At 45.3% G+C, this 14,471-nt stretch overlaps 1 protein-coding gene and 1 long non-coding RNA gene across 2 annotated transcripts in view; one reads left to right on the forward strand and one right to left on the reverse strand.

Annotated features, from left to right (window-relative positions):
• The window catches only part of SERPINE3 (serpin family E member 3), a 30,189-nt gene that overhangs the window by 9,874 nt on the left and 5,844 nt on the right, over window positions 1-14,471 (forward strand). Inside the window, exons 4-5 of the mRNA XM_055542217.1 lie at window positions 2,381-2,579; window positions 7,353-7,453. Of these exons, the coding sequence (XP_055398192.1) occupies window positions 2,381-2,579; window positions 7,353-7,453 (300 nt within the window). The remainder of the gene's footprint in view (window positions 1-2,380; window positions 2,580-7,352; window positions 7,454-14,471) is intronic.
• LOC129624390 (uncharacterized) lies at window positions 1,885-8,222 on the reverse strand. Its single transcript, XR_008700922.1, has 3 exons — window positions 8,100-8,222; window positions 6,521-6,687; window positions 1,885-3,242 (listed from the first exon to the last, which is right to left on the reverse strand). It is a non-coding gene; the product is annotated as an uncharacterized LOC129624390 (long non-coding RNA).

Genomic DNA, 14,471 nt, shown 5'->3' on the forward strand with positions numbered 1-14,471 from the left:
GTCTGTTGAATAAGTAAACATACATTTACAATGGATTGTATTGAAAGTGAAAAGTGAAAGTCACTCAGTCGTGTCTGACTCTTTGTGACCCCTTGGACTATACAGTCCATGGAATTCTCCAGGCTGTAATACTGGAGTGGATAGCCTTTCCCATCTCCAGAGGATCTTCCCAACCCAGGAATCAAACCCAGGTCTCCTGCATTGCAGGTGGCTGATGCTGCTGCTGCTAAGTCGCTTCAGTTGTGTCCGAATCTGTGAGACCCCATAGATGGCAGCCCACCAGGCTCCCCCATCCCTGGGATTCTCCAGGCAAGAACACTGGAGTGGGTTGCCATTTCCTTCTCCACTGCATGAAAGTGAAAAGTGAAAGTGAAGTCGCTCAGTCGTGTCCAACTCTTAGCGACCCCATGGACTGCAGCCCACCAGGCTCCTCCATCCATGGAATTTTCCAGGCGAGAGTACTGGAGTGGGGTGCCATTGCCTTCTCCACATTGCAGGTGGATTTTTTTACCAAATGAGCCAGAGTTGACCCAAAAGTTTGTTCCGATTTTTCCATAAGCTATTATGGAAAAACTCAAACAAACTTTTTAGCCAACCCAATAATTCTTGCTCCTAACACTTTCCTGTCGCTGCTGTGACCCATGCTGGTTGATCTGTCTGCTGGGTGATGCTGGCAGGCAGACTCCGAGATGTTCCTGTTCTCCCCAGCACAGTGCAGGGTGGCTGGGGAGAACAGCCACGCACGGTGGCTGGCACATAATGGAGGCTGAGCAAGTATTTACTGAGCAGATACAAAAAGGTGTATGAACCATGCCCCTGTCTTTCCCTGGTGATTGTAAGATTTTGCTGCAGTGGCCAGTCGGCTCTGCTGTCTGTCCACCCTGAGGCCCAGGCCCCCCTGTCCTCCCAGGGAAGGGATCGAGCCTGGAGTTCTGCCTGAGACTGGGGCTGCCACAGGCTGCGAAGTCAACCCAGCTCACGTAGATTGCTCCCTATGATTTGCCCGCCCTGTCCCATCACTGGGTCTGGCCACTACATCTGCATTCACCAGAAACCCTCTCTGGGTCTCCTGATCTTGGGCCATTTGTGTCTGCTGCCACCTGCCACCTGTCCCATCACACACTTCTGAAATTAGGCTGTGCCCAGTGGCCTGGACTTGTCCTTGGCCAGTCATAGCCATCACCCACAAGCTCCCACCTGTCCATCCTGAAGCCCACTTGTTTATGTCACAGGGTACAAATTATCAGTCCAAATCCAGCCTGAACTCCTGTTTCCTTAGGTCTTTGCAATGCTTTGGGCTTCCCAGGTGGCTCAGTAGTAAAGAATTTGCCTGCCAATGCAGGAGACCTGGGTTCAATCCTTAGGTCAGGAAGATGCCCTGGAGGAGGAAATGGCAACCCACTCCAGTACTCTTCCCTGGAAAATCCCATGGACAGAGGAGCCTGGTGAGCTGCAGTCCATGGGGTCACAAAGAGTCAGATGTGACTTAGCAACTGAGCATGCTCGCATGCATGCATATGCAGTACTTCAGATGCTGGGAAATTTCATGTGACATCTAGGCTTAGAGCTTTGGTTCCATGAGTGTGTGCTAAATCGCTTCAGTCAGACTCTTTGCAACCCCGTGGACTGTAGTCCACCAGGCTCTTCAGTCCATGGGATTCTCCAGGCAAGAGTACTGGAGTGGATTGCCATTTCGTTCTCCAGGGGATCATCTCAACCCAGGAATCAAACCCACGTCCCCTGCGTTGCGTTGCAGGCAGATTTTTTACCGCTGACCCAGGCAGCGCTTCAATCCAGGAGACACGGGTTCAATCTCTGGGTCAGGGACAATCCCCTGGAGGAAGGCATGGCAACCCACTCCAGCACTCTTGCCTGGAGAATCCCATGGACAGCAGAGCCTGGCAGATTACAGTCCATGGGGTCGCAAAGAGTCGGACACGACTGAGCAACTTCACTGGTTCACTGGTTGCCACTAGCGCCACCTGGGAAGCTTTTGGTTGAAAGATAGGAAGATCTGGCACCAAGAGCCTGGGTCCTGATATGGCAACAAGAGGCCAGGATTGTGGTGGCCGTCCCTTTAAGAGGGGTTAGGCTCTCCTGCGTGCCAGTACCCCCATCCTGCCCAGCCGCTGCAGGCCCCAGGACTCAATCCACATAAGGATATCTTAGAGACATTCTAGGTCTTAGGATCAGCAAAGGTGGCCACAAGCCCCCAACAGGCTTGGTCCTCAAACAGCTCCCTGAAGGTGAGGTGGACACCCTGATTGTTAATAAAATGCATTGTTTCCAGTTCTGGGAGCTGGCCCCTCCCAGGGTCCGGCACTGTCTGTTTCCTTGGGCTCCCGGGACAGAACTGATCCCCCATCCACTGAACCCCCAGGCCAGTTTCAGGACCCTGCGGGCCATCAGGTGGGGGTGCTGGAGCTGCCGTACCTGGGAAACACGGCCAGCCTACTCCTGGTGCTGCCTCGGGACAGAGACACAGCGCTCAGCCACATTGAGCCCCACCTCACAGCCAGCCTCCTCCACGCCTGGACCGCCAGCCTGAAGAGAGCCCGGATGGAGGTGTTCCTGCCCAGGTGAGCGGCTGCATCGTCCTATCGGCGGGCTCCTAGGCCTGCTCCAGTCGGCCAGACCTGCATTACAGAACCTGGGCGGCTGGCTCTAGGGTCTGTGCAGTTACCTTGGAGAGTGCCTCTAAATCTTATCACATCCTAAGAGTATACAGCCATCATTTTTCAAAACTAAACAGGCAAGATTGCTTATGCAGTTGAGCAAATACAGATATAATTCCCATCAGAAGGCAAACTGAAGCATAAAAGTTGAAGGCTTTACATCCTTGCACTGAAGGTTTCATTCTTTCTAAAGAGAGGTGAGCCTTTCTTTAAGGAAACCCAATAGGTACAAATACAAAACCCCAAGAGGTCAAAAAGTTAAATGATGGTGCTGGATTTTTCTTCTCCAAAGCAAAACCTATTTGCGAAACTCATTACTTTACAAAGGGTTCCTCAAGGAGCATCTCTAAATGATAAGCTTCATTTGAAATCAGAGTAAATGCATAATTAATTTGGAGACCAGCAGCTAAACAAAAAAAATTATCCGAGGGTTCATTTGCAGTGTGTGGATTCTTCATGCTCCTCCCCACTGGCCACCTCAGCCTCCTCCACTGACCAGGCTCTCTGCATTGCTGAGCCAGAGGCCTTGGCAGGATTCCTTTGAGGAGTTAAAAATAAGTCCAGGCCCTGGAACAAAAAACAGAGAGAGAGAGAGAGAGAGAGACCAGTGAGTGAAGGGCCAAGGTCTAAAGTGAGATCGGCCTAGCGAAGGCAGAAGGTGAATTAAACTCAGACATAATGCCTATCTCTCCAAACCAAATATTTGAACCCCAAATCAAAGCCCAAAGACTGGCTATTTCAGCAAATCTCTCTAGCATGAAGCAGAAGCAAGCCTGATGTTTCTGTTATGTTTAAGAGAAGCTCAGCAAAGGACGAAGAGCTTTCAAGGCTAATAATAGAGAGAAAATGCAGCTGTGGGAGTAGGACTTTGCTACAGTCTCTTTGAGTGTAGGAGACAAATGGCTGGCCTCGTCCTGGAGCAGCTGATGTAAGGAAGAGGCCCCAGGGAGATGCCCAGCGCCACTGAGAACTATTCACTGGTGCTGATTCTGCCTCTAGAACTTGCAATCCCTTGAGAAAAGATCCTAAAAAACTCTGGAGGATGGGGAAGGGACAAGAAGGCAGAGGTCATAGTAACCCAAGTATTCATTCACACTTGACCTTATCTGGATTAAAACAAAAAAAATTTTTTAATCTAAGACTATTCAGCCTGCTATCTGAGAAGAATATAAGATTTTAGGGAAATAAAACTTCCCTTATCTTTTAGGGGTGTTTCACAGGCAAAACTAACCAAGTTTATTGAAAAGACTGTTCTGTCTTCCATTGAATTTTCTTGACACTCTTGTCAAAATCAATTGGCCATAAATATAGGTTTATTTCTAGACTTCTAGTTTTATTCTCGGAGAAGGCAATGGCACCCCACTCCAGTACTCTTGCCTGGAAAATCCCATGGACGGAGGAGCCTGGAAGGCTGCAGTCCATGGTGTCGCTGAGGGTTGGACACGACTGAGTGACTTCACTTTCACTTTTCACTTTCATGCATTGGAGAAGGAAACAGCAACCCACTCCAGTGTTCTTGCCTGGAGAATCCCAGGGACGGGGGAGCCTGGTGGGCTGCCGTCTATGGGGTCGCACAGAGTCGGACATGACTGAAGTGACTTAGCAGTAGCAGCACACTCTTGGTTGTTTACTATAGCTTTTTAATCCATTTAGAAATCAGCAGTATGAGCCCTTCAACTTTGTTTTTTTTAAGATTGTTTTGGCTATTCTGGGTTCCATGTCTTTCTGTGTGAGTTTTAGGATCAGCTTATCAGTTTCTGGCAAATAAACAGCCAGGTTCTTGATATGGACTTTGCTGACTCTGTAGATTAACTTAGGGAATATTGCTTTATAACAATATTAAGTATTCCAGTCCATGAACACAAGATGTCTTTGGTTTTCTTCAGGTTTTCTTTAGTTTTTATCAAAGGTGTTCTGTAGTTTTCAGTGTACAGGTTTTGTTAAATTTCTAGTATTTTATTCCTTTCGATGCTATTGTAAATGGGATTTCATTTTCAGATTGTTCATTGCTAGTATAAAGAAACAGTTAATTTTTGTATCTTGATCTTGTATCCTGCCACCTTGATGAACTCACGTATTAGCTCTAATAGTTTTTTGTCTGTGTGTATGTGTGTGTGTGTGTATTCCTTAGGATTTTCTATATACAAGACCAGGTCGTCTGTGAATAGAAAGGGATTTAGTTCCTTCTTTTGATTCTGGGCACATTTGCTTTCTTTTTCTTGTGTAATTGCCCTGCACACTCTCCAGTAAAGTGTTAAATAGAAGTGGTGATCATCTTTATCTTGTTCCTGATCTAGGGGGAAAGCATTCAATCTTTCACCATTAAGGATGATGCTAGCTGTAGGGAGTTGTAAATGCCCATTTTGAGGTTGAAGAAATCTCCTTCTATCCAAGTTTGTTAGGTGGTTTTTGTTTTTATAAAAGAATGTCAAGTGCTTGGACAAGTACTTTTTCTGCATCTCTTGAAATGATCACGTCACCCTTGTCCTTTATTTCATTAATATGGTATTTTACATGGATTGATTTTCATATGTCAAACCCACCTTGCATTCCTGGGAGAAATCCCACTTGGTCATAGAGGGATTTATATGTTGCTGGATTCAATTTTTTAATATTTTGTTGAGGATTTTTACATCTGTGTTCACAAGGGACACTGGTCTGTCATTTTCTTGTGATATCCTTGTCTGGTTTTGGTAAAGGGTGTTTTTTCTAACCCAAGATATTTTTGTAGCATCTCTTCTGGCCTGGCCTTTGTAGCCATACAAGAAACAAATCACTGTCCTCTTTCATAGTCATACCTCGTTTTTACTGTTGTCTTTAGTTACTAAAAATGGTATTGCCCAGCTTTATCTCCTACCATAACCACCATACGTGGCTTCAAACATACCTTAGCTCTTAATCAGTATCAGTGAGAAACAATAGAACCACAGAGGTAACAGTAAAGTGTGTGAGCTGTCCTGGACGTTGTTCTGAGCACTTTACCAGGATTACGGCACTTACTATTCACAAAACTAAGAACTGAGCACTAGTATTAGGCCCATTTCCTAAGTAGAGAAACCGAGGCAAAGCGACTTGCCCAGGTTCCCTCAGCTAGCACGAGGCTGAGCCAGCATTCAAGCCTAGGCACTGGGTTCCCAAGTTCATGTTCTTAACCGATATGTTCAGCACTGAGAGTTCTCAGAAAAGTGAGGTTTAAGGATTTAAGAAAATTTCAGAGAAGGTGGTCTAAAAACTTTTTTTGAGGAACTTCTCTAGGGGTCTACACTGCCAGTGCAAGGGGTGTGGGTTTGACCCCTGGTCAGGGATCTAAGATTCCACATGCTGAGAGGTGTAGCCCCCACAAAAAAATTTTTTTTAATTTTTGTGAAATATCAGCATACTTAGAGAAAGCTGGTGCCTTTTTTGGAAACTATGGCCAAGATTCAGAACACACATTTATGAGAAAATCTGATACCTTTGTTTAAAATATTGGGCACATTGTCTTGTATGGCAGTGAAGAACTTGGATATTTAACAGTCTGGTACAGTATTTTTATTCTCCAGTAAGTTCTGCATGATTTATAGAAAAGACCATCTCAATTCCAATTTGGAATTTTTTTTGTTCTCAAAGGAAAATCACATCATTCATCCTTTTAAAGCCTCCTTCAATAGTAAAGTTTTAAACGCCTTGCCCTTGGAGAAACATGATAAAGCTGGTGGGCTGGTTTTTCCTGCTCTCGGGACTTAACTGGGAAAACTAAAGACCCACGCTGCACACAGCAAACGTGAAAATATGTTGTATCAAATAGAAAAATGTTCAACGAGCCACTATTAGTTGGCAGTTAGTCAGCAACTTCTTTTCCGCACCTACTGTGTGTGAGATGCCAGCCAGGAGGCAGATGGCAGGTGGCAGAGTGTAGACACCGAGAGCACAGGCTCTGCGCTCCGTCAGCCTCGTCCAGGCAGGCTCCGTCGCAGACTCAGGACGTCCTCTTGGGCAAGCTCCTTAAACTCTTCAAGCCTCAGTGTTCTATCTGTAAAACGAGAATAATAACACGGTTACGTGATGAAGAGATGAGATCATCCACATAAAATACTTGTAGTGCCTGGCACATGGTATGCACGCATGGGTGCTCAGTCGCGTCCGACTCTTTGAGACCCCATGGACTGCAGCCCACCAGGCTCCTCTGTCCATGGGATTCTCCAGGCAGGACTACTGGAGTGGGTTGCCATTTTCCTACACATGGTAAGCACTCATTAAATATTAATTATTATGAAGAAATAATGAGCCTCTTTTCTCAAATAGTTTACAGTATCATAAATAACACTAATAGGAAACAGACCATTCTATACATCAAAAGAGTGGAACAAAGTGCTTAATAGGGCTTAAAAAACTGAAGGTCACAGAACAGCTGGGGAAGAGGAGGAGTGTTGGCTGAACTGAGCTTAGAGGAGAGGATAGTACAATTCAAATTCAAGGCAGACCTGGAAAGAACAGCAGAAGCAAAGGTCCAGAGGTGGGAGAAGGGGCTGTGGGGTCAGATTAGTCAGGGGGTCGGGGTGTGGGAAGGAGCAGTGACAGATGAAGTTGGAAGTGAGCCTGGAGCTCCCTGACTTTGAAGGGAGGGGCGTGGGTTGGCATGTGATGAATATCAAGATGAGAATCTTAAGTGAAAGTGTATATCTTTTGTTGTTTTAGGTTCAGGATCCAAAATCATTTCGACTTGAAAAACATTTTATATTCCTGGGGAGTCATCGATCTTTTTGATCCACTCAGAGCTAACTTGAAAGGAATTTCAGGTAACAACAGTTCTTTTTCCAAGTATATTGGCATTGTGTGTGTGGTGGGGGGGTGGGGTAGGTGCTGTTTTTAATCAGTAATCATGCACTGATGAAGGGATTCACACCTACAAAGCCTTTAGAGGTAAACAGCCAGAGTTGATGTGGCTTAAAAGAATAAAGTAAGTGCTTTACTGTATATAAGAACATGCTGCTTCAGATGCCAGATTTGGGTTGGACTTTGTGGGGGCGGGGGTGTTTCTTGAGATGGCCTCTAAGCACCACACCTTCAGAGTGAAGTCAGTGATCAGAGGTCACAATACAGCTCCCCTCCCTCTGCCCGTCATGATAGGAGAAACCAGAGATACTGGTACAACAGAGCCCATCATTCTGACCTCCCACCATCACTCTTCGTTTCTATCTCTGCCCCCTCCCTCCCTCCCTGGACCTCTCTGTCTTCTTCTAATGAACTTACCCTCATCCATCCAACTTCCTTTCTTCAAATTACTTCCACAAATTATAACCTGGCCTTAAAATGTTCTCCCTCCCAGAGTATTAGATTTTGTGGCTTATAGTAGACGAGCTCCTGCTAATCTACGGGCTCTGCATTCACCTGTGGTCTGACAGAACTGACATCTAATGTTAAAAGAGAGGGGAAAGCCAGAACCTAATGTTTCAGAATCCTCCCAGGAGACCACTGGCGAAACTACTGCCAACTCCAAAGACTCGGGTTCGTTGCTGCTCTGGATAGTAATGAACTATCTGTGCGAAGATGACCCTGGAGCAGGCATTGCCTTGGCCTTGATGCTTTCCTTGCCCGTGGAGCTGATGAAACCTCTGTTTGGAATGCTAGAACCTCATAGCTCAGATATGTTTTCTAAAGCCTTGCTCAGATTTCTTTCTTAAGCCACTGCAGGGAAAAAAAAAAGTGAGTTTAGTCCACAACAGAGTTTCAGCTTGGATATTAGACGTGACCAGTTAGACTCCATGGCAAAGTTACTTATCAGAAAACACACGAGGAAGACTCTATTCTAGGTTATTTATAATCTCCCAGCTCTGAACTTATTGCCTAAACATGCAAAGAGATAGTAAGCAAAGCAATAGTCAAGTTTGGGCCCAGTGCCCCCCAACAATGCTTGGCATACAGTGGGGAGCCAGTAAATACTGTTGACTTGGTGACTGGACTCTACCAGAAATTTTCCCTGGTGACACAAACATAATCTGGCACTGCCAGGAAAAGAAGACTAGAGCTAAAGGCTAAGAGGCAAGGAAAGAGCAAGGGATGAAGGATTTGTGTGCAGTCTATCTTTAATAACACAATCCCATCACAATCTTTGTGGCTCTGGAGCTCAGCTATGGCATTCCTGTTTTGACCAGCCTAATTCAAAATTTGGGAGCCATTCTGACCTTCTCTTCCATACCGCTACATTCCAGTAGTCACTGTGACTCACTGATTGTTCCTTCATCATTTTCAGAAATACATCCTAAAAGGCAGTCAACCCTGTGTCCTCAAAAAGAATTGAGCTCAACCCACATGATGCAGTTCTCCTATCAGTAAAGACCTCTGAGGCTCAGAGCTCCTTTGACAAGATCTAACAAGCAGCTGAGTTTAAAAAGAACTCTTTTAAAATACCTAACCTCTTGTTTTACAATGCAATTAAAGTCTACTTATTTTTGCTCAAATCAGCAGAAATATAGGCTTATGGATCTGGCTTGTTAAACAAGTATCAAGCAGTTACCACACACCAAGTGGGAAGCTTGCATGCCTATTTCCTTCAGATAAAATATATCCACCTTACAATCTTCTCCCATAAAGTTTTATTCCTCTAACACAGGGATTACCAAATGAGGGCCTACCACCTGTTTTTATAAATAAAGTTTTATTGAAACACAGCCACTCCCATTCATTTAAACTCACCCATGGCTGCTTTCCTGCTATAATGGCAGAACTGAGACTTTGCAACAGATGCCATATGCTCTATAATGGCTAAAATATTTAATATCTGGCTTTTTACAGATAGAGTTAGCTGTCTAAAATACTGCTTTCCGATGTCTTTCTTTAAATATGATCAATAGACTAGTTACTTCTGTGCCTAAGTAGACTGTTGACTTAATTCTGGAGACATGGCCACTGAATCTAACAATAGATGTGTCATGCCTAAAATGGGGTAGCCACCTCCCACCTCACATCTTACTTGCAGAGATGAAATTATCATACAGCAAAGCAAATTATCATACAGCAAAGAGAGCTTGACAGAGAGCAAGTGATCAGAAAATGCTGGTCTCCCATCCTACAATTAACAAGGGGCCTCCCATCCTACAATTAACAAGTAGTTTTGTACTACTAATGGACACTCAGCAACCACTGGGAACATTTGGTTTTTTCTTTCTATTTGGCACCAAAGCCCAGAATCAAGTTCCCCTTCTCCATTTAAAAAGTCACTCATTTCTTCTTTTATGGCCTCAAATCCTATTTTTGCTGCATGAAGAACGCCCAGCTGGGCCTATGCTGTTTTTCTAGCCACCTAGGCACTACATGTTATGAAGCTTTTAAGAATACTGCCAGTGTCACTCACACTAAAGACACCAGCTAGAGATCCACTTTCTGAGCAGTCCCACTTCCTGTAGGCTTTGATACCAACCCAAGCTTCCTAATCTAAGAAATAGTCCTTGTGCACAAACTTGAAACTTTGAAGAAACTGTCTTATTCTTAACTTTTGTGACTGGTTTCCAACCTCTGCTCGGGAAGACGTACAAGCTCCCTATTTCTATGATGTGAATGAACAAACCAGCCAGAGTTGTTTGGTTGTGAACTGAAGTTAACTTATGCCATACCAGTGATTGGGCAGAGCTAGAGAAGGTCATCAAGATAGCAACATAGGTCATTCTGGTCTTCAGTCTCTTTCCTAAGAAGACCAACTAGCAAGTCTCCACACATACATCAACATTGTAGAAATGCCCTCACCTGGGGGTGAGGCTGAAGCACCCCTCTGAAACACAGAGACTGAGAAGGACCACGTTAGAAAGTAAGAAGAAATGGTTTCCCTGGTGGCTCAGGGGTACAGAATCCTCCTGCCCATGTAGGAGACATGGATTCGATCCCTGGGCTAGGAAGATCCCACACGCCGCAGAGCGACTAAGCCCATGTGCACCACAGCTATTGAGCCTGTGCTCTGGTGCCCTAGAGCTGCAACTGCTGAGTCCACGTGCCCCACAGCCCGTGCTCCACAACATGAGACGCCCGCACACCACAGCTAAAGGGTAGCCCCCACTTACTGTAACTAGAAAAAAGCCCATGCAGCAATGAAGACCCAGTGCGGCCAAAAGTAAATAAAGTTATACTTTTTTTAAAAAGGCATAAAAAGAAAGTAAGAGGAATGGCTCCTTTCTGACCACATCACCACCCGCTCCAGGCTGACGCAGCACTGCACCGAGAGTGCCCCCTGGTCCATGGTTTCTCCAGTGAGAGAAGAGAGGCCCAAGGTGGACATCTGGCTCATCCAGCTCATTCAAGTGTTTCAGGACACATCCTGGCAGACCCACTCAGGTCCTGCCTCACGGATCAGAGAGATGGAGAAGGGGGGCAAAGCCTACATACAGCATTCAGCACCTACACCTTAAAAGAGCATACTGCAGTGCACCTGAGCAAAATCCCCAGCCAGGAGCAATGCCCATGGGCAGAGCCAAGCCAGTGGCCCCATCTGGCCAGAGGGCTCAGTTGGCTCTTCTTGGGATTTGGGTCTCTGGTGAAAGGGCCACCATACTCCCAACTCACCCAGGCAGGAAAGCAAGTTCACAGCCCAACCTAACCACCAAGCATAGTCTCATGTCCCACTCATGCAGGAAGCCTGGCCAGAGAACCCAGATTGCCAAGAAGCCTATCCTACGGCCGTGCTTGGGCAGAGCTAAGTCAGACGCCCTGCCCAACTGTTGAGCACAGTCCCTGACACCACATAACCAGGAAGCCTGATCATGGACTGTGGATGACCTTGGAGCTCAACTCATGGTACCACCAAGCCAAAGCCCAGCCTGTGGCCCCACCTGACACGGAGCCCAGCCAATAGCACCATCCAGTTGGGAAACACACCCTGAGTCCCCATCTGACCAGGAATGGTTGCAGAGCCCAGCCCACAGCTGCCCAATCATACCATCCTGCCAGGGAACACAGCCTGCAACCTCACTCAACCAGAGGTGATTACCGAACTAGCAGCTCAACCCAACCATGAAACATAGCCAGAAGCTCCACCTAAAGAGGAAGCCCACCCAGTGGCTTCACTAGAACGCACAGTCTAGCCAGCAGTCCCACCCAACCAAAGAACCCAGCCAGCAGCAACCCCTGCAACCTCTGAGCATATGCAGTAGCCTTGTTCAAACAGAGACCCTGATAGAAGGCCTCACCCATCCATAGCTGCTGGGAGCTGACTGGTGAAGGTCTTTTTCCTGCCACAGCAAATCTATAAAGTCTGGGAGAGCAGACTGCTTACTTTAAATACATAGATGTTAATGCAAGGGATGAAGGCACATGAAAGATTAGAAAAACATGATAGAACTGAAAGAAACAAATAAAACCCCAGTAACTAACTCCAGTATGCTTGCCTGGAGAATCCCATGGACAGAGGAGCCTGGCAGGCTGTAGTCCATGGGGTCGCAAAGAGTCGGACATGAATGAGCAACTAACACCCACTCACTCAACTCTCATAGAGAAATGGAGATCTATGAACAAAGAATTCTGAGTAATCCTCTTAAAGAAGTTCAGTAAACTACAGGAATGCACAGACAAAATTGAGAAAACAGTGCACAAATAAGTAAGTTCAAGAAAGAAACAGAAACTATCAAAAAACCAAAACAGAAATCCTAACGCTTAATACAGTCACTGCACTGAAGATTAGAGCCTCAACAGCAGACTTGATCAAGCAAAGGAAAAAACAAAAACCCCAGTGAATTACATTTGAAATTATCTAGTAAGAGGAGCAAAAGGAATAGAGTGAAGAAAGCCTACGGTAGTTGGCTTTCTTCAAAGCCAGCAATATATACGCTATGGGAAGGAACAATATATACACTATGGGAATCCCAGAAAGAGAAGAGAGAGGGACAGAAAGTCTATTTAAAGAAATACTGGCTGAAAATTTCCCAAAATTGGAGAGAAAAATGGGCATCCAGATTTTTGAGGGCCATGACCCCAAATAGGTTGTACTTGAAAAGGGCTACCCTGAAACACGTTATAATTAGTCTAAAGTCAAAGACAAAGAATTTGGAAAGCAGCAAGGGAGAAGGGGGACTTCCCTGATGGCTCAGACGGTAAAGAATTCGCCTGTGATGCAGGAGACCCAGGTTCAGTCCCTGGCTTAGGAAGATGCCCTGGAGAAGGAAATGGCAACCCACTCCAGTACTCTTGCCTGGAGAATCCCCATGGACAGAGGAGCCTGACAGGCTGCAGTCCATGGGGTCTCAAAGAGTTGGACACAACTAAGCAACTAAGCATGCACACAAGAGAAGAAACGAGTTACGTACAAGGAACCCCCATAAGACAACCAGTGGATTTCTCAACAGAAACTTTGAAAATGGCTGTTATCAAAACGATAAGAAATGGCAAGAGTTCAGTGGTTAGGACTCCACACTCTCACTGCTGAGGGCGCAGGTTAGACCCCTGGTCAGGGAACTAAGATCCTGCAAGCCGTACGCCATAGCCAAGAAGAAATAGCAAGTGTTGGTAAGAATGTGGATAAAAAGGGATCCCTCGTGCACTGTTGGTAGGAATGTAAACTGGTGCGGCCACTATGGAAAACGGTATCATGCTTCCTCAAAAAAGTAAAATAGTACTTCTATATAATCCAGCAATTCCATATCTGGGTATATATCCAAAGGAAATGAAATCATTGTGTCACAGAGATATCTGCACCCTCATGTTCTATTGTTTAGAACAGTCATGGAAAAAGTTAAGTGTCAACATATACAGTGGAATATTATTTGGCCATAAAAAGAAGAAAATCCTGCCATTTCCAACATTATAGAAAACCCTGAGTGCATTAGGATAAGTGAATTAAGTCAGAGAAAGATACTGTATGATCTCACATATACTATATATAATCTAAAATCTAAATCTAATCTAATAAAAAGCTAAAATCATAGAATCAGAGTACACAGTGGTGGTGGCCAGGGTGGGGAGAATGGCTGAAGGTGGTCAAAGGGTACAGATACAAAGTATATTATCTTATTTGCAATATACACATACATAAAATCATCATATTATACACCTGAAACTTACACTGTACATGTCAATTACACCTTAACAAAGCTGGCTGGGAGAGTGGCAAGAAAGCAAGATGTGAGGAGAGGGCTAGAGGAGAAGGACGGAGAGAGGAACTAACTACCTACTTGCAGAGGCCATTTCAGGTTCTTTCCGGCACTCTGTATATTCTGGGCTGGCTGCTATGTGAGATACACTCTCCATCTACAACTAAGTGACAAGAAGAGGGGAAAGATAAACTAGAAGCAGATCCTGGCAATAACTTTTTCAAAGCGTTAATACTGCCAATATTAAGTAATAATATCTGGGGAGACAAAAGACACAGCCAACGATGTGACAATGAGAAGCTGACAATGGAATGTCAGATTATCAGTTTACATTTTGCAAATCTTATGTTTATACAGTCTCACATTATGAAAACCCTTAACCTTCTGAGAGTATGGCCACATACAAAGCACCATGGGCTCCACTAACAAAGGGGAAGGGGGCTCGGAGTCATTCAGATGACACTTGCCAAGGACTCCTGTGCTGCGCCCCTGAGTCCACAGACACCAACCATTTCCTTACGAGTGAAAATCAGATTAAAGGACATTAAGGCAGCTGTTTTTATGGGGGAAATGAAACAAATGTAGTGTGTGGAGCGAGCCCCCAGTATTCAGTCATTCGTCCAACATTCACTATACACCTATGTGTGCCAAGCACTATTATGCTAGTTGAGCGAGGTAACAAGTATTTAGAATAATACAGCTTCTGTTTTCTGGGAGCTTACAGTCTAAAAAGGAAGGTTCAGAT

The sequence above is a fragment of the Bubalus kerabau genome, chromosome 12 (assembly GCF_029407905.1).
Source record: "Bubalus kerabau isolate K-KA32 ecotype Philippines breed swamp buffalo chromosome 12, PCC_UOA_SB_1v2, whole genome shotgun sequence".
NCBI lineage: Eukaryota > Metazoa > Chordata > Mammalia > Artiodactyla > Bovidae > Bubalus > Bubalus kerabau.